This window comes from Molothrus aeneus, chromosome 3 (genome assembly GCF_037042795.1).
Source record: "Molothrus aeneus isolate 106 chromosome 3, BPBGC_Maene_1.0, whole genome shotgun sequence".
Lineage (NCBI taxonomy): Eukaryota > Metazoa > Chordata > Aves > Passeriformes > Icteridae > Molothrus > Molothrus aeneus.
The window spans coordinates 81,081,863-81,101,824 of NC_089648.1; the positions used below are offsets into that span (position 1 = coordinate 81,081,863).

The 19,962-nt window shown below is 43.0% G+C and overlaps 2 protein-coding genes across 2 annotated transcripts; one reads left to right on the forward strand and one right to left on the reverse strand.

Annotated features, from left to right (window-relative positions):
- Positions 1–752: 752 nt before the first annotated feature.
- On the reverse strand, positions 753–7,753 carry RPS7 (ribosomal protein S7). The gene is made up of 7 exons (XM_066547247.1): positions 7,706–7,753; positions 7,087–7,168; positions 6,702–6,773; positions 4,957–5,100; positions 3,304–3,368; positions 1,487–1,637; positions 753–868 (listed from the first exon to the last, which is right to left on the reverse strand). Exons 2-7 carry the CDS (start codon positions 7,159–7,161, stop codon positions 791–793), a joined length of 585 nt encoding a protein of 194 aa, XP_066403344.1. The 5' UTR covers positions 7,162–7,168; positions 7,706–7,753; the 3' UTR covers positions 753–790.
- A 3,368-nt stretch (positions 7,754–11,121) lies between these two features.
- RNASEH1 (ribonuclease H1) lies at positions 11,122–18,437 on the forward strand. Its single transcript, XM_066547248.1, has 8 exons — positions 11,122–11,259; positions 11,341–11,480; positions 11,942–12,145; positions 12,695–12,794; positions 13,071–13,125; positions 14,196–14,280; positions 15,782–15,906; positions 17,977–18,437. The coding sequence occupies exons 1-8, from the start codon at positions 11,150–11,152 to the stop codon at positions 18,061–18,063; spliced, it is 906 nt and encodes a 301-aa protein (XP_066403345.1). The 5' UTR covers positions 11,122–11,149; the 3' UTR covers positions 18,064–18,437.
- Positions 18,438–19,962: the final 1,525 nt, after the last annotated feature.

Sequence of the window (19,962 nt, forward strand, 5' to 3'; positions counted from 1 at the left end):
AAAGTGTAGTGTTTCTGAGACACTATCAGCCTTCGGATGCTTATGCATCTAAGTTCTTCCCCATCTCTCCCTGTATCACTGAGCATGTACAGAACCATGTTAAAACATAATCTAAAAACATATTTCTGAAAGCAAGATCAATGCCTAAAAAATCCATAGTTTTTGTCTAGTGATACAGTCAAGCACTCAGAAGTAAAAATTCCTTCCCATTCCTTCCACCCAGTCTGAAAGGTGAGAAGCTACAGAGCCTGCTTTTAGGTAAGAACTGGTAAGGAATGTTGCCATTTAGAGCAAGTTGAGTTACCTCAAAAATCAACCTGTACCTCCCCCAACCTATTTCCTAAGAATTCAAACCCCTTGTGCAGATGTCATTTCTACACATTTCTTAAGTCACACACCACCTGCTAGTTGACTTCTTCCAGGGTCAGGAACATGTAGGTCTCCAACTGATATCTTGTGTGCGAAACTCAGGAGTTCCACTGCTCTACAGTAATTCTCCGTATTTTCCCCAGTTGAGATTTGGAATGCTTAGGTTCTTCAGTATGAATTCTTTTTGCAGGCTCTGGACTCTTTTTGTCCAGTTGTGTTGCAACAGTGCCAAGAAAAACCTAAGAGGGCTACCATTAAAATGGTAGCTGGGGAGTTAATAATTTGATTCACAGGTATCACTCTCCAGACAGCGGAGAAGTCCCATGAACCAGTTAATCCTCATCTGTGTTTATGGAATTCAAAATTTAAATTAAATTACTCTGTTATATGAATAGTTGTTTATTCAGCCATTTTTTGCATTTTACAGCTGGAATTCTGGAAATTCAAACACCACATCTTTGCCTGTGAGCTTCTTGTACACACCAGAAAATGTTTCCACCTGTGAAGACAAATAAATCTTGCTTATACATGCTGTGTAAACAAGTAACTCTAAGTTAACATACTTAAGGTACTATACTATTTGCCAGTCTATCTTCACTCTGAGGTCAATTATTTTCTTCTAGATTAAGGTAGCTGAGATTTACACAAAAGATACATTTCCTCTAGAGTATTTGGGCTCTCTCTGATTTTCAACAATGTGACACCCTAAGAGCTGAGCAGGCCCAAACATAAGCCTCCCATTTCAGAAAAAAAACAAGTGAAGTGCAGGCTTTACTGAGCACATCTGTTTAAGGTCAAAACTAAATGCTTCACTTGAAAAACAACAAAAACATAAACCAACCAACCAACCCCTATTCATACAAAAAAACCCAGTAAAACACTGTCTGGTCCCATGAGAGAACCAATATAGCTACCTTATAATCCAGGGGCTTCGGCAAGTTGAACTAGAGCTTTAGTTCAAAACTGCCTTGCCTCTATTTCAGCACCTTACTCCAAATACAAACCAAAGCATCTCCACACGCCATAAGGCAAGTCTTTTCCTGTATCCCTAAGCAGTCTCTCGGGGATGTCAGAATGCCATCCCCACCTGCATGAGAAAGTGAGTTTTTTTATTTACCTTGTGTTCAACATTGTTCTGTTGTGCTTTGTCCAGATGGACTTTTATAAGCCTGCTGCCGTCCAGTTTCACGCGGATTCTCTTGCCCACGATTTCACTGGGGAAGACCAGGTCCTCAAGAATAGCATCGTGCACTGCAGTAAGTGTACGGCTGAAATACCACATTTATAGCGTTAAAACACATCCTCTTGGAAAATTTCCAGTTTGACAAGATTTAAATCTTCCATAGCATGCTTTGGCTGAAAATTCAGAGGCGTTTTCTTTCTTTAATGCCACAGTGTGACAATACAGCACTATCAGAGGGCATGCAAAAAGAAAAGATAAATGCTACAGAGTGCAGAAACTTAATGACTGCACAAGAAAAAGTAGCCAGGTTTCTGACCTTCTAGATCACACACTGATTTGCGGTAAGAGCCCCAAAACATACTTCTATTTCTACACATTTAATAAATATTTAAATCAAAACCAAATTGCTCCATCTGCAACTCTGCCAGAGACACTGACTGGAAAAGTTTAAGCGGATAAGTATCCTCAGCTGCAGAGTACATTCATGGGTGACTCAGTTTTGGAAACACTTGATTTCTTCATATGCCTAAATCCAAGAAGCTTAGAAGACCAATGTAATACAGAAAAAGACTAGCTGGCCAATTGAGTCCATACTTAGAAGACTGTTTGAAATCTACATGTGTGTTCCTGAACTGTCCAGAAGTGAGCCAACACGAGAAAAGGTGGCCCAGGTTATTTTACGTGAGTCTAGATGGATTACTAAGTCTGCAGCATCCTGATCCAGAGTTTCAGGGCAGTATCACTAGTAACTAACACCTGTGTCTACAACAGCACTTCACACCTGCCCACACTGGCATAGCAAAGGGAGACAGACATCCACAACAACACAGCAGCCTGATCTCATTTCAGGCTGAGACAGGGGCAGTCCCGCACACTGGCCTTTCCTCATGCAGAAAGTGGCGGCGTGCTACTCAGACACAAATGCTAACTTCTCTAACCACCGTGCAGTGCTAGTTTTAAAAGAACACAGGCAGAGTCTTCCAAAGGCAGGACTGCAGCTAAATGAGTATTGTGAAACTGTACTTTTAAAATCCATGCCTGAAGACTTCAAAATACAGTAACACATGACACAGGTATAATACTGGGGGGGCAGGGAGAAGCTACAAGACATGCCACATGTCGTAAGGAGGACAAACTTTTAAGACACAGACTTACATAATGATATAGCAACATATAGATGAGGCACTGACATCCACAGAGACGTAGCAGTGTTGCATGTCTAGCAATCCAGTGACTAGATGAGAGCAGGGAGGCCATTTAACACAAATGACTATACTATTGCTATCAAATTCATATCCAGAGGGACTAGTACTCGTACCTACACCCCTCCTCAGCCACTCTCTCCCTCATTGCATCCCCTTCAGTGTGCCAGCCTTGACTTCTGCACACAGTCTAACATGTGATGTGGAAGAGGCTCTTCCTACAACTTGAAAGAAAATAGTTCTTGTCAGCACACTGTGGTAACAGAGACAGCAGGTTGGGCTCCTTAAGCTAGCACTGACAACTAAAAATTTCCAGCTGTAAATAGAAATTGAGTGCTAAGAAATGCAACACAGTGCCCAAAGGTGACCTTTCTACTGAACACTTTAACAGTCAAATGACAGATACAAAGCAGTATTTCAAGAAGTAGGAGAAAGGACAAGACCAGCCAATCACTTGAATGACTTCTCAAAAACTCAACTAACCATTTCTTGACTAAACTACCGAGTACAAAAGAAGGCTGTCATACTGCATCAGTGTCATTTACCAACCTTCTCGGACGCTTTTGCTTGTTTTTTGTGCGGCTTTTTCTTGTTGGCTTGGGCAGAATCCTTCTCTGTTAAGGCAAGAGAAGAACAAAAAGGCATTTCTCAGTATCTGGTGGTTACAATGAACTCAGAAACATGCACCTTTTCCCCTCACACTAGAAACCAATGCATGAAAAGCCAAAAAGGTAGACTTAAGTATGCTGAAAGTTACATCGTCATTAGAAACTAGAGAACTAGAGTTGCCTGCAGAAGGTGCAGTGCTGTACTGCTGTATTTCTCAATTACTACTCCTGTATTCAGGGCACTGAAACAGAAGACTTGTACTTCATCTCCTCTCTCCAGGAATACAACCACAGTATTTTACTGTGTCTTATGAGCACTGTGAACACACTTCTTTGGGAACCGAAATCCCATGGAATTTTAAACTTCTGTCAGACTGAGCCTCTGGTGCAAACCAGAGTAGTGAGCTGAGTTCCACAGACAGCTAGGTGACATCTGAGATTGAAATGCTAGTTTTAACAGTAAAATCTATTGCACAGTCCAGATCAAATCCCAGCGTAAATATATTACCTGTTCCAAAATTAGGATCTAAATGTTAGGTCAGTAAAACTTATTTTCTATTTTCCTACTGCAAGTGTAGACATTTTACAATGTTCTAGATGCAGTTTTAGCCACCTGCAGTATTTTCTACCATCACATCACAGCTTCTCCATAACTGTATTCATGATGGGGCTACCATTACCCAAATTGGGTCATGTCATACTCAAAATCACGTGTTCCCTTCTAAAATAGATTACTGAATTGATAAGGAATTCTCAAGGATTACAGAATCACAGAATCTAAAAAAATCACTGAATATGCTGAGTTGGAAGAGACCAACAAGGATCATCGAGTCCAGCTGCTGGCCCTGCACAGAACATCCCAAGTCACACCATATGCCAGAAAGTATTGCAGAAACACCTCACAGCACTTTGTGCTGTGACCATTTCCTAGGGGAACCTGTTCCAGTGCCCAACCACCCTCTAGGTCAAGAACCTTTAGATGAAGTGAACCAGAGGCACTTCATTAAAATAAATCCTCTTGGTCATATAAAGACTCAGGGTAAGGTGCTCTGGCTCTAAGAATTGCATTAAAAATTTTCAGCTAGTTTCATTTTAACCAATTTTCCACTCTGCAGACAGGTCCCTAGTTCGTCCAACCCTTAAGTCCTTAAGTACTGCCCAGAGATCCCTCCAACACCTTTTCACCTTAGGTCCTGCCATATATTTAGAACTTGCACAAGTTTTTTTCCCTCCTTTCCTAGTAACTTAAATTTTAAGTGCCTAGATTGTCCAAGTGTAGCAAAGTTCCTATTAATATTTGCTCCCTTTTATTTAAAGCTTTGTGTGTCAAACTTCTGAAGAAGTAAGAGTGGCCAGAAGGTTATATCCTCCATGAAACAACTTTACATCTCACCAAGTTTCCACTGCTGCCAGATGAAAACATTTTTGCTAACATCCACCAGACACTCATTACATTTCCTGCTGGTACAATGAATTACTATCACTGTTACCTTGAATGGGTAATTCAACACTGACACATGTGGGAGCCTGGACTAGATCACCTCCAGATACACCCTTAAGTCAACATTTTTGTGATTCTAAGGGGTTTTTTTACCTGAGCAATGAACACCACATGTTTTCCACTAAATTTCTTCTCCAGCTCCCGAACTAGCCGCACCTGAATCTTCTGGAAGGACTTCAGCTGAGGAACTGGTACAAAGATAATGATGGCTTTTCTGCCACCACCTACTTCAATTTCCTGAAATAAAAGTACAAAGTAAGCATTAGCTGGGGGTTGAAAAGTAATGTTTGGTTTGACCATGAATCCTGAGCGCAGGTATTGATAGTCTTGCTTCTGACTCCGTGGGGCAGGGAGTGCATCAGAGAGCAGTACCTGCCTTAATGCTCTACAGACAAAGCATTGACAGAAAAACTTTTGTCAGAGTATTTGTTTCACTGTGGAGGAGTGACTGGGCAATAAATCCCACCACCCCTTTCAGAATCACATCTTCTGAATGGCAAATCCCATTCCTTCTGAAAGGTGAGACTCAGGTGCTAGAACTGCAACTATACTGAATGTTTACTATCCATTCTGCATTTGTGCTAATACAAAGTTTCAAAAATTAGTTGCCTCTAATGCAGACTCCAGACAAAGTTTAGGGGAACAAATCTCTTAATCTACTGCTTCATGGAAATCACTTTTGTCAGCCACTTGCCTAGGACTGCATCCCTATTCAATCAAAACATTTGTCACCCCTTCAAATACCAACAGGATTACAACACACTAGGACAGGTTACTTCTCCCCTGGTTTGTCTCTCCAGTAGTTGAAACCCAAAGTCTGCATAGGCTTACAAGGTACTTCTCCCATGAAACTGCCTGCAGACACATCCTCATTCTCCAACAGAATGGAAGGATGGATTGTTCTTCACCAGCTACCTTCTGATATGAGCCAACTCAGATGCCCATGGAAGATTTCTCACAAATAAAATCAAGCAGCTAAGTAAACATTCTAAGTTTAGAAAAGTAAACTTTTCTAAAAGCATTTCACTAAGGACAGGTGGCATTGCTGTACTTCCAGAGATGTGGTTTCTTATGAAGGCCATTCAGCTCATACATGATACATGCTGCTTTCTGCATTCCCAGATTATTTTTAACTTACCTCTAATCAGTCAGGCTCCTGTGTCTGTACAGGTAAGCCTGGGCAAAACCAAAGGCAGCCCAATTAAATTTCTGATTGCAGTGACCTGCTTCATTGCTGCCATCCAGTCTCCCAGGCTGACAAATTCTAACACTAACTTTCTTTCTCCTTTTCCACTAATTGCTTTCTTCTTTTTCTTTCTTGATGTTTCAGCTGCCAGCATGATCTAAAACTGGAAATGTACAAGGAGGCTAAGCTACACTACCAAGTCAGTCTATTGCCTCAATCCACCTACTAACTGCACATAAGAGATTCAGACAATTTTGTTTTTTATGAAGAGTATTGCAGTTTATGTTTCTAAGTTTCTGTAACACCTACTTTTCCAGCCAGTACCTACATGCAAAAAGCCAGTTTCACACCCCAAACCCAGCCTGCAGAGACATAAAGTAGAATCATCGTTGTCAACGCTTTTATTTAACATACTAAATTGCTATTTGGGCTTTTACAGTGACTTTTCAAACTAGTTCCTAGAAAAACACTATTACAGAATCCTACACACTAGCAGCAAATACCAGAAGATAAGCTACAACAGCACATAACAAAACTAAAACAGGCCACAAGGGCTTAAGTCACCATTCACCTAGTACATTAATATCCACAAAAATTAAACATACACAGAACAAGTCACCACCCAGCTCTTAGTGGAGAATGTCCAGCCTACCTTAGCTGCTGTGATGTTCAACTCTCGCAGCTGAGCCTTTAAGTCGGAGTTCATTTCCAACTCCAGCAGAGCCTACAAAAGTGAAGTTGTGGAATAATCCATTACATACACCTCAGTTCATGAGAACACCTGAGACCAAAGTGTGTCCACAGTGCCAAAAAGCAGGTATAAACTTTTAACCACAGCCAGTATCAAAGACTTAACTTCCTGTAAGACACACTAACATCCAACAAGTTTAACGAATGGAAACAGAGGAGGACTCAGTTCCCAAGTAAAACTAGGAAAGAAAACATGTTGGTAGGATTAACCTCAAAGTTTAGGGTCTGGACAACTACGTCCATAACTTGAAGTGAGTTACCGAAGAGAACAAGGAAAAGCCACGTACCTGGGATATACCAGACTCGAATTCATCTGGCTTTTCGCCATTAGGCTTCACAATCTTGGCGCTAGAGCTGAACATGGCCTTTCTGCAACGCAAAAGAACACTTTGGCTGTCACCAAGCACGTGTCACCTGTTCCAAACACAGCCAGGACTCCCCAATCCGCCTGCGCAGCCACACGTTCCAGAACTAAGCCAGAGGCCGCCCCACGGGCCGGGCCAGCCCCAGCACGCCGCACCAGGGGTGACTACCAGGCCACAGGAAAAGGGTCCCAAGGAGCGCGGGGCCTGCCCACCTCGGGGCCCGCTGCAAGGCCCCGGCAGCCCGGGGAAGCGGCCCCACCACGCACAGAGCCCCACGAGCGGCTACACGAGCGAGCGGCACTCCCGGGCCTGCTCCCGGCCCCGGCCCCTCCTCCCGCAGGGCGCCGCCGGCCGAGGGAGGAGGGAAACCCCGCCGACTGGCCACCCCCGGCCCCGGGCGCCCCGGCGGCCATCGGGCCCCGGGCTGGCGGTAATCGGGCGCATCCCGACGCCACGGTGCCGCGGGAAGCTCCGCTCCACTCCCGGCCGCGTATCGCGGCTGCCCCGGCAGGGGAACGGCGGCCCTGGCCCGGGCACCTACCTCGCTCCGCGCCGGCCAGGAAAAGGGAGAGCTCTCGCGAGAGCAGCACAGATCGCGGCCCGGGAAAGCGCTGGCCCCGCCCACCCGAGTGAAGCCAGAGCCGGAAGAAGGGCCGGGCGGGCGCTGGGAGCACACCGCGAATCTGAGGCGGCGAAGCCCGAGCGGACATTTAGGGTCCTGGCGCAGGGGGCGCGGGCTGGCACATGCGCAGTGCCGTGGAGCACGGTGCCCTCCCGTCCTGCCTCAGCCTTTTGCGCTTCTTGCGGCAGGGAGCGAGGGAGGGGCCGGGAGAGCCGTCTCTGCTCGACTCTGTCCCTCGCTGTTACGCCCGGCCTTCGCCGTGAGCCGCCCCCGCCATTCCTCTCGCAGCAGAACTTTCGGCCTGTGGTGTCGAAATGCCGCTCCTGTGAAGAGCCGCCAGAATGTCGGCCTTGGCACCGCGGTGTGCTCGGTCTGCGCAGCCCGCGGGCGCGGCTCTGCACGCGCCGCCGAGCTCCCTCTCTCCCTCCTTCTCTCTTCTTCTCCCTCCCTCCCGCCAGGGCTGCGCAGGACGGCAGCAGCCACCGCTCGAACAACAGTGGGAGAGTGGATGGTGTTTTTCCTTGCCCACTCCGTTACACCATTCTACGTTAATTTAGTGCTGTGGGAGTTCACCCTTTCAGGGCGGAAGAGACGTGACGGAGCAGTGCTGGCACAGTCTCCCCCGGCCTGCAGCGAGGCGCTGTGCTGAGAGCCACGGCCAAACCATGCCAGGGAGCGTGCTGGCGTCCCGGGAGTGTGGGCAATCGCCTGCCAGCACAGGGCAGCCTGACTTTGGTTTTTGTTTGCCTCTGTAAACGTGACCTCTCAGTTGCTTCCGCTAAGACAGTGTCCCAGTGATCACAGTTACCAGACTGTTATTAGACTAGAAATAATGCATGAGTCTTCAGCTGTGTTCAGGTACTACTAACTCAAGATGAGTGTTCTGGGGTCAACATACTCTGTCATCAGTGGAAGCACTATTATATACTGTGTTATTATCTAACAAATAACACTTGCACACTGATAAATAGAACAAGCTGTACTTTTTAATTTCAAAAGAAGTGACTTGCACGTTGATTCATGTACAAGTGCCTGGCTATATATCTATCTGAAGTGGAGCTAAAACCATGCCTCAACAAAAAATCCCCATCTTGACATTTCCCTGTTGGCTGATTTAGATTTCTTGTTCAAGGGTAAGTCCCACTTGGAGGCAGGTGTGCAACTTACCTGTCCAGGGATGTTAGGCCCAGGAATGGGGTTCAGAGCACTGGTTCTGTGCTTGGATTCCCTGGATTACTCCAAGAGCAGCCAGCTTAAGCTTGTACAAACACAATTGCTATTACCATGTAATGCTGTGTGTAGTCTCTTACTTTACAAAATGCAATAATGGAGTAATAAACCCTTGTAAACAAAAAACTGACAAAGACACCAGCATCCCAGACTAAACAACCTTAGCATCTGCAAAATGCAGCCCATCATGTTTTCTAACATTTGTGGACTTTCCACTAAATTTATGGTAGCCAGAAAACTGATTGTTCAGTGCTCATTTTTGTCCCAAGTCACTCTTCTTTCCTAGTATTAATCCAATGAATGGGAAAAACTGTTCAGCTCATACTGATGGCCAGGATTAGTATTTAAAGAGATTTAGTTTGGCTAAACAACAGTGATCAGGACCTGATTGAAGAGTACCAAAAAGAAAAATAACACGGATTCGTCTCCTCAGTCCAGCAGTATGCACTCAGTTTATACTGAGAAGCCACTCATGAGAGGGAGAAAGAGCAGGTGATGTGTGGGTGGATCAAAACATGACTGTTCAGAGCATTAATGAATAAAGATGAGACTATCTGCAGCTTCTGATCTCCACATTGTCAGTGTTAAACAGACCAGGATGATGCACAACAGCAATGAGAAAAAAAGGTGTAGAGAGATGTTTCCTCTTGGACACTGAATTTATGTCAGAAGAAGGATGTAGAGTGATTAATGTGCCTGGTACCCAATAATGCCTGGTACTCAAAATATCTGACAGGTTTTTAAGAACCACTGTGGACCTGTGGTCTTTAAAAGAAGTTGTCACTACAAAGTAATGCAATTAAGAAGATTCTTATTCCATTCAGTCTCAGAATGGGCATGATGAAGAAGTGGAAAGAACAAATTAGTCAGACATGTAACAAAAGTATCCCAACAGCAATAGGATGCTATGAGTATATGAAGTCTCATGAATATGTTGGAAGAAGTACAGAAAATAAAGTAATTATATTTTCATACAACCCTGACCAAGTTGTTTCTCAGTTCCACCAAGGCCTGTCAAATACCTAAACTCTTCGGGTTTGGGGTTTTTTTAAGAGAAATGTTATCCAATTAATACACATAGTAATTATGTGTAATGTTCAGCCCATTTGTTGGTTTTGCAACAAGGCAAAATTAATGCCAATGTTTCACATTCTTGGCATTTTACTGGGCCGCCCTTGTAGATCTGGACACAGCACTCTGCAGCTCTGGCACCAGGTGGTCAGCTTTGTCACAGGGATCTGTACTACAGCTATGAGAGAAGTACAACAGCAGCTTGGATACCTTGGGCTGTTTCTGGAGGTGGCCACAGCAGTGCTCCCATCTTTGCTACTCTGATCTTGTCAGAAGCTGAGGTACTGAATTTGGCACACACCCAGCTCCCAGCTTTGGTCTCCCAGTACATGACAGTCCAGGTGTTAAGAGGATGGTGCCAGACTCTTTTTGGTGGTGTTCAGCAACAGGATGACGGGTAGTGGCCATAAACTAAAACATGAGAAGTTTCACCTCAACATAATGAAGTTTTTTACACTGAGAGTGGGCGCTGCCTGGGGAGGTCGTGGAGTTTCCCTCTCCAGAGCCATTCAAAACCAGGACGTGCTCCTGTGCCACCTGCACCAGCTGACCCTGCCATGGCAGATGATGTTCAGGGGTCCCTCCCAACACTAAGGACCCTGCGATTCTGTGAAGGTGTTTCTCCTCAATCCAGAGGCCACCTCGCCGCAGGGCTCTGCTGGATCACACGCACCTGGAGCCTGGGCAGCAGGATGAGAACCAATTTAACAACCTCGTTCGGTTCCAGCCTCTCGGACGTGCTGAACATGTCAGCGCACCTGAGAGGTCTCCTTTGCCTTTTAGAAATGGGGCTTCCAGAACGAGGTGGCTTGTGCAAAGCCGCTGCGACCTCATGCCCCAAACAACAGCTGATTTAGGTTTTAAAAACACCATTATTGGCGGGGAGAGGGAACAAAACCAACCAAACAAAAAAGCCAATCCGTACAAAAACCTGCGCTGCGGGATTTTCTTGTACTTTGGCCTCTCTGGCGGCCCGTAGGAGGCCCCGGCGCTGCCGTGAGCGCGGCGGCCGCGCAGGCGCAGCGGTGCCGGGGTGGGCGCGGATGGCGGCGGCGCCGTGCGATGCTGCGCTGGCTCGTGGCCGTGCTCAGCCACTCCTGCTTGGTGCCCAGGGCCGGCTCCATGTTCTACGCCGTGCGCAAGGGCCGGCGGACCGGCGTCTACCGCACCTGGTGAGCGAGAAGCAAGGGCCGCGGTGGAGCGGGGAGCCCGCCCGGCCCGGCCTGGCCTCACCGCTGCCCGCTCTGTTGCAGGGCGGAGTGCCAGGAGCAGGTGAACAAGTTCCCCTCCGCCAGCTTCAAGAAGTTCGCCACCGAGAAGGATGCCTGGGCCTTCGTGCGCGCCGGCCTGCCGGGGCCGCAGCAGCAGCCGCAGCAGCAGCCCGAGCCGGCAGGTAGCGCGTCCCGCCGCCGGCAGGGAGGAGGGGGAGGAGGGCGGGGGTCCCGCCGGGGGCTCGGGGCAGGCACGGCGGCTGAGCCGGCGCTGCGGCTGCTGCCGGAACGCGGGCACCGGCCCCTGCTCAGCGCCGTTGCCATGGCCTCCGGACACGGGGATGGATGTGCCAGTGCAGTGAAGGTGTTTCTGTGGGTGTTTGGAGAGCGTTGCTTGCTCTGTGTACGTGTTAAGGTGTAAGGGCCATTGCATGTCTGTTTCTTCTTCGGTTTGACTTAGGATGAAGAATGACTGGAGTATTCTGTTTCTTCTCGGTAATAGTTTGGGGTGGTGGGGTGTCAGATAACGGGCTAACGCTGCTAATAAGAACAACTGTTGTCTTTAGAAGCAGTCATTTCAAATAAAGTAAAATTTTATTCTGCTGAACTTCCTAACTTCCTTTTTTTTTTTTTTGTTTGGCAGAAGCATTTGTTCCTCCAGCTGTAACACAAGAAAATGGTAGTCAGAGAGAGAAACCAGAATTAAATACCATGTGTTGCAGTACATGTAAAAGGCCATATGAACAGTCTACAAATGAAGAGCAGATTGCAAAGCGTGTGAAACATGATGAAGTACACTCAGTGTGCTCAATGCCAACAGTCAGTGAAGATAAGTTTTCATATATGGGTGAGGTCTTTGATCATTCCTTTAATTATTTTCATTTGTTTATTCTCTGTGACAAGCAACAACTGTAACTATTAGAAAACTTATAGGGAGGTTTGTATATGGCAGCATTAGGCCCGTTATTTCTTTTTGAAATGAAAACATGAACCATTATCTGTTTGTTCACATTGTCTTTCAGTGTAATTTTGATTGGTTTTAACTGGTATGAATATATAGCTTAATCATAGTGTTATAGGTGTGATTTTATGTGTGTCTGGGCTAAAGATTTGATGTAGCTTTGAAGTTTTAAAGAAGACTTGAACTGTAGTGAAAAGTATGGGACTTGGGGCAGAAGTTCTTCTTGAGGCTGATTGGTTTGACTGCAGTGAGGGTGTCAAGCTGCAGTGTGGCTGTGGTGCTCTGCAGTGCTAATTCACATGGCTTCTGCAGTTACCTTTTGGAAGGGCTCTCTGGGGAGGGAAGTTTTGGGGCTTAGTATACTGGCAAACATTTCTTCTATCCTAAGTAGTCAGTGTTTTTGAGGAGGTGCTGATTTTGGTATTTTTTTTGTAGGTGACTTTGCAGTTGTTTATACAGATGGTTGTTGCTCTAGTAATGGACGTAACAGGGCACGTGCTGGAATAGGTGTCTACTGGGGACCAGGCCACCCTTTGTAAGTAGCTCAATGGGTTTTTTTTTTTAATTAATGTATTCTGTTTGGTTTTTATATGATTTACAATACCAGCCCCCTTTTAAATATGAAGCTCTGTTGTTGAGGCTCATAATGACAGTGTTATGAGACTGAGTCAGGAGATATTGAAGGGAACAGAGAAAGCAGCCTCTCTGGGAAAAATCAACTGGAAATAATATTCTTGTCTTTAATGTCTTTAATTATACACCATTCTGAATACTTGGAATAACTAATCTACTATTTGTTCTTTGGACACAGAAATACCAGTGAAAGACTTCCTGGACGGCAGACTAATCAAAGAGCAGAAATCCATGTAAGTAGCAAATGTTCTGAAATGCTTCTCCATGTTAGCCTGCAGCTGCACTTTCAGGACTATTTTAGCTCTGGTTTCCAGAAACCAGTATGGAGCTCTAAGAGAAGTATGCAAAATATTCAGAGTTATGACTTCAAAAAATAGTTATCTTCAAGTTTTATTGGTCTTTATTGGCTTTGAACTAGGTAATTCACCTTGAGAATTTCCAAGTGCCACCAAGCACAGCTATTTAAACAGCCTTACATTAGAAAAGTCTCACTCTCAACTCTGTATAGATTCTCTTGCATTTTTAATGTGTGTGTTTCAGACCTTAGAGTGAGGACTGCTGAGTATTGGTTGAGAGTCAGCTTCTTATGATGGCAGGATCAGAGTATCATAATCCTTAGATAAATGTAAAAACCAATTCTAGGCTCCTGACTAACTTCTGTTGACAACAGCCGATTTAGTCTTCTCTTTTCATTTCCTCTTAATTATGGTATTTCTGCTATCCCACACTCCATGTTTGGAGATGAACTGAAATAGGCAATTGATCTGCTTAAAAACTTCAAAGTTCATTTTAGAGGTGGTGTTGATGTGCCAGTGGTCAGATTTGTCACTGATTTGTCACTTTTCAGTTCTACATCGACACCCAGCCACTTCTGCCTGTAATATTTAAGAGCACTAAAAAAAAAAAAAAACCCAACTTGTTACAGCATCCAGACTGTTGGAACTGATATGAGTACTTCCTCAAAGTTTTGGAGAAAATGCCTTGGTGTTGACAGAGGTCTTGATAGTTAGAAAATGGATCAGAGAGCTACTTCTTCAGCACAGAGTTGAACATCAGAATATTACGAGGTTTTGTTTGCTTTTGAAACTTAAGTGCCTGCCTCTTTGCCTGAATCATAAAAAATCAAAATCATCTGTAATACACAATTTTGGGATTCTCTACACTAAAACATGTTGATAACCACTGGTGGAGAGGTTACAGTAATATATGTCATTCTGTGTTAGCATCAGGTACTTCGTTGGTATCTTAATTCCATGTGGCCAAAATCCTTTCTGAACTGTTGTTGTTTTGAAATGTTCTTAAGGCAGCCTGCAAAGCAATAGAGCAAGCCAAGAGTCAAAACATCAAGAAGTTAATAATCTACACTGATAGCAAGTTTACTATTAATGGTAAGTTAATGATTTTAATTTTCCTGATCCTTAAAGACACTGCATGCTTTTCCATTACATAAGACCCACAGAACATTCCTGGAGAGATGAATGTAAGGAAGACAGTGCATAACTTATGGCTGCTTGGGGGAAAACTTCAGAGTATCAGACATTGCCTGCTAACTGCACAAAATGGAAGTAGAGTTGAAGCGTCTGTTATAGAAAATGCTGACAGAAGTAACACCAGGATTTGTGTCCTGAGGTGTTCAGTGTGACAAAATCTAGAAAAAAAGTTGTTCATGGATAGGCTGTTAAGGCTGTACTCAGGAAATTACTTGGAAGTTGGTGTGGTAACCTGTAGGGTTTTTGTTGTTTGGCATGTATTGGAGAGGCTGCTTTTAACACACACACACACACACACACACACACACACACACACACACACATCTGTGAAGTACATTCAAGTTCTCTTGCTTCCAAGCTTTTAGGCTACCCTGGAAGAGTAGCCAGAGATATGTGCTCAGATTAAAAGACCTGGAAAACCTAATTTTATTCTCTATAAATACCATATGAAGCAGCCAATAAGACTTAATTTCAGAAAAAAACTTCTTCCTCTTTCCTCAAGATCTTCAGATTTTATTCCTGTGAAAATCTGGAACTGCCTAAGTTTTTTATTTTTGTTTGGTTGGTTATGGGGTTTTCTTTGTTTGTTTTTTATTCAATTTACAAAGGCAGTACATGTTTGTTTGTTTCCAGATCACTTGGGAGATTTGATTTTGTGGGGTTTTTTTGAAATAACATTAAACAAAAACTTAGCACAGCTTATGGTTGAAAATTAAATGTTGTTCTCTTTGTCTTAGTCTCTTTGGTTTTGCTGGCAGTTTCATTTTGCATTTTGGGTCACTGAGGTGCAGATGCCATTCTTGTTTAAGCAAAGGTATTTTGTAGATGTGTCTAGGAATTATTATTTAAAAATGCCAAAGAAGGAGGCTTGTAGTTAAGTACAAGTGGATGTAATTTGGTTTTTAGGAGGTTTTGCATTCAAGACTGGAGATTTCTTGTTTGGTTCAGGTCATGAAAGCAGTAAGGATGTCTTAAATTGTCCACAGCAGCACAGATATTAAAAAAAATAAAAAATCCTTACTTAAGGAGTAATATAGAAAATTCCCTGGTGAGCAGTAGGCTTTGCTTACTGTATCATCAAGCAAATCCTTAGCTTCAGTTTATTGAAGTTTATTTGATACTTTGTGTACAGTGCATATACAAGATTGTAGTCTTTAAATTAAAGATCTGTTTGGAAAAACAGGTATTTAATTTAATGGTTGGGTAATTCAGGTAATAATGAAAAAATACAATCCTGAAAGACAGCATCAGAGAAGCAAACAAAAATTATCTTTTGTCTCCAGTGTTTTTGCCTGAGACTTTGTACAGAGGTAATGTCTTGTTAAAAGGCTGTTGGCTCCATCTTGAGCCTTGCTGACTTCTTTAACAGCACTCTTATGGTGATACCCCCTCTGCACAGGTATTACGAGCTGGGTTGACAACTGGAAAACAAATGGCTGGAGAACAAGTTCAGGAGGAAGTGTAATAAACAAAGAAGATTTTCAAAGACTCGATAGTCTAGTAAAAGACATAGAAATTCAGTGGGTAAGTTCCTTGTTTCTTATTCTTAATGACATTTTAAAAATGTTCTGGTAGAAACTTAAAAGTGTGATCATAACTAAGACTTTTGTAGAGCATAGTATTGTACTTCCTTAAGTAAAACTGCAAATACAGAGAAGCTGCTTGTTGTATTTAAAGCAAATTAGCAACATAACTTAGATTCTTGGAACCAGTATTTCATTTATTTAAATTAATATTTGTATTTGTTTCCTGTCTCTTATTACTGCTTAGAAAATGCCCGCAATAATTATTTTTAGTTTCTTAGTGGTGTTAGTAGATGCAATTTCTGTTCCTGGAAATCTAACCTTAGAATATAACTGGTTGTTGTGTCATAGCTGAATTTCTGTATTTGCTTTTCAGAACTATTTAGGATGCTGCTTTGTTGGATAACTGAATTACATGAGTGTCTTTAAACTGGGAAAACTAAGTGTGTGTAACCCCAAATAAACCTACTCTAGTTTTCTGTGCCTTAACTGCATTTCTTCTAAGGAAATTTAGTACGAGAAGGTCTTTAAAATTGTTTTGCTCTCTGGTAAAGAAGTAAAACAACTTCTATACAGATATTTCTGGTAGAATGTATTTTTCTGTAACCTCTAATATCAGTGCTTAACACTTCAGGGAAATATATTCCTTTGCCTCTTAAATTTTAGCCTAATTATGATATAAGACCACTGATTTGAGAAAATGTGTGTACAGTTGACTTTGGACCTGTAATGGCATGTTTACTCAGCTTCTGTCTTTACTCTGTAGAAAACGGGATCATGTAGATATTTAATGTACAATTTTTTGATGGGAATTTATTGCAGGTATTCATGTTGCTCTGTGTTACAGAGTTGGTGGCTGCAACTTACAGGCTGGTTAGATTTTCTATAGCTACTCCTATGTTCTATTGAGGAGAAAGCATAAAAATTTAAAGACTAAGTAAGTTCAGCTGTTCTTGGGAATATTTTACATAATTAAAAGATACTCCTTTATGAACAATTCTTAAAACTGAATCTCTTAGAAAAGGTTGGACAAATTTTGTTTCAGGAAGAGTGTATGCACGCAGAGTCCTCCATGGGCTGCAGGCTCATCTCTGCTCCACCGTGGCCCTCCTGGGCTGTAAGGGGGACAGGCTGACTGACCATGGTCTGCACCACAGGCTGCAGGGGAATCTCTGCTCAGCTGCCTGGAGCACCTCCTCCTTCAGCACTCACCTTGGTGTCTGCAGAGCTGTTCCTTTCACATATTCTCACTCTTTTCTCTGGCTGTTGTGCTGCATTTTTACCCTTTCTTAAACATGTTTTCACAGAAGAGCCATCAGCTTTGCTGATGGGCTTAACTGTGTTAAACTTTGAGTCCCTTTCGGAGCTGTCTGGATCTGGCTCTCTCTCACGTAGGGGCACTGCTCATGTCTTTTCACAGAATCCACACCTACAGCTCCCCACGTGGTACCAAAACCTTGCCATGTAAATCTAATGTCACTTCACACCCACTTCATGCTTATTCCCTCTCTGATCTTGTCAAATGGCAAGCTTGATTTTCTTCCTCACCTTCCTACTCCACCCTTGCTTCTGACAAGGATGGGTTTAGGGTATAAAGTTTTTTTCAGTTCCTGATTAATGGATAGACAATTAACACATCTGAAAATTGAGAGGATCTTTTGATATCCTATATATGTATCCTAAGTGAGTGCTGTAAGTACCAAGGCCTTAAGTGGAATAGAGGAGTTTGGCTTTTGGGGAAAGATCAACTCAGTTTAACCACTGAATGCAGAAAGGTGGGAATTTTGAATTGGAGCGGTTGTCTGTATTTCTTAAAGGATAGGTTATCTGGTCCTTATGCTTTTAATTAATTCCCATAAAGATGATATCCACAGTTTGACAAGAGTTTCCCTAGAGGAAGAGAGACAATGAAAATCTCTGGGAAGAAAACCTAAGGGCTAAATATTAGGTGTGGACCTCTGAGGAGGTGCTCCTGTACTATCAGTGACAGAGCATTGCTTTATCAAATTTCATGTATCTACTTTATTCCTGGTTTCTTCCATGTCTAAACTGATATATTTTGTCCTGACAGATGCATATTCCTGGTCATGCTGGCTTCCAAGGAAATGAAGAAGCTGATAGACTAGCAAGAGAAGGAGCTTGTAAACCACAGTGCTGATGGCCTGGGACTAGAGACTGTTGCACTGGGAGAAAAGGGCCTAACATGACAGCAACAACTTGAACTGCTGTAATTGTTTTGGAATTGAACTTTGAGCTGTACTTCTTTCTGGCCTGAAGCACTAAATATAAACCAACTTCTGGGAAGGAAAACCCCCCATTTTCTTCTGTTGCATTTGTTTTACAATTGAGACAATATTTAGTTGATGATACTGAGTATTTGTTTTTTCTCCATCTATTGGAAAGGCTGTGGTCAGTGCTTTTAGCTGTCTTGTGTACTTATGAACTCACCTTACAGACAGGCTTCTGAAGAAGTAATTTGAAATCAAAGTGTTCTGTATTTTCCTCTTAATGAAATAAATTTGGTTTTTTTTTTTTGTTTTTTTGGGTTTTTTTTGTGCAGAGGTATTTTTTGGGGTTGGTTGATTTGGTAGGAGGTCACCACCTAACAGAGATGTCCATTTGTCCGCTCTGGCATTCTGGTACTGGCAATAACTGCTCTAAGATGGGCCTGTAACACTGAGAGCTGTGTGTGCCTCACAGTGTCAGCTACAGCACCAGTAGCTTTCTTTTATCATGTTGTTTTGCGGGCTAGCATGAACTAAGAAAAAGCCAGGTTACAAGAAAACTTGAACAATGAATTTTTACTGTTCTCTCTACCTGAATCATGTCCAAGCTCTTCGTCTCTGGCTTTCTGTTTTCATTAAGTTTTTTTATGCTGGTTCTTGTTAGCATTGTTAGTTTCTCTTCAGTGTTATCCCAAAGGTAGAAATGGATATTTCATCTGAAACGGTACTAGAAGATAAGCTTCTCCATACTGTCCAGCTCTAAAGGGTTTGACTTCATTTTGTCAAGTCAGTATGAGATTAATGGAATGGCTAATGTGCACTTGAATTGGAGAGTAATTACCAGTAATCAAAATGGGTTTATTTTCTATGCAAGAGTACAGGAAAAGCAAACAGATTTGTTGTGCTATCTGTGTCAACTTTTCTGTATGGTACCTTTGCACCACTGAATAGTAGGGTTTAAGCTAGGAGTCACTGAAATGTTTTTGGATTTGTTAATTTTTATACAGATGGTTAGAGCTGCAGAAGTTTGTTACTTAATAGCTCTCATGCATTATAATATCTTTCCTGAGGCAAAATGTGAGGGTTTTACATATTTAGTCACATGGTTGTAGGAGGAGGAGGAAACTGGCTATCCAGTAGTTAATAGGTCAGTGAGGATTTTTATTTTTTTCTCTCATTCAAAACTGCACATTGAAGCTCCTCTAGGGGTAAAAGAGGGCACTGCTTGGGCCCCCTCTGCTTCTTTGTATGTATGCACACAATTACCTATTTACTTTCAAAGTTTGGCTGCAAAGAAAAGACCCATCACCCTGATCAGGTATCTAATAACTTGCCTATCTTACATATTATGTTAAACAAGTAAATCCTGTTTATTGTATGGAAATCGGTTTTGTTTTGGGTTTTGTTTTTTGTGGGGTTGTTTGTTTTTTTTTCAGCAGGAGCTTTGGAAAACCTGTAAGATTGTGGTGGGTAAATCATAACTGTGTAATACCTGAATCTAATAGGTAGATTATAATAGAAAATCTAATAGGACAGAGTTTTATATCAATTTCGTATGAATGGTTATTCTTCTGGAAATTCAGGACAGAAGAAGGGCAAGAGGAAGGTTACAAGATTAAGGCCGATTAAATGATGGAAAAAAATAGTACTTCTCAAAAGGAATTAACGAGGGCTTGAGGGCCTGCAGAGGATGGCAGATCTCTAAGTCATCTTTTCAGAGAACTGCAACTTTAGGAGAATATTGGCATTTAGCAGCCACGATATTGTGCTGGCTGTCCCAAAATGCCTACTTGTCTTCCATGTGCCTTAGCACAGCTGCTATAGGGTATCTG

Excerpts from the sequence above, each read along its gene's own strand:
- RPS7 (XM_066547247.1), bottom strand. The coding sequence starts at position 7,161 with ATGTTCAGCTCTAGCGCCAAGATTGTGAAGCCTAATGGCGAAAAGCCA. Across the intron at positions 3,369-4,956 it reads ATGTGGTGTTCATTGCTCAG|AGAAGGATTCTGCCCAAGCC; the intron begins GTAAAAAAACCC and ends TTGCCTTAACAG. Across the intron at positions 1,638-3,303 it reads AAGCAAAAGCGTCCGAGAAG|CCGTACACTTACTGCAGTGC; the intron begins GTTGGTAAATGA and ends GTGGTATTTCAG.
- RNASEH1 (XM_066547248.1), top strand. The coding sequence starts at position 11,150 with ATGCTGCGCTGGCTCGTGGCCGTGCTCAGCCACTCCTGCTTGGTGCCC. Across the intron at positions 11,260-11,340 it reads ACCGGCGTCTACCGCACCTG|GGCGGAGTGCCAGGAGCAGG; the intron begins GTGAGCGAGAAG and ends GCTCTGTTGCAG. Across the intron at positions 15,907-17,976 it reads AAGACATAGAAATTCAGTGG|ATGCATATTCCTGGTCATGC; the intron begins GTAAGTTCCTTG and ends TTGTCCTGACAG.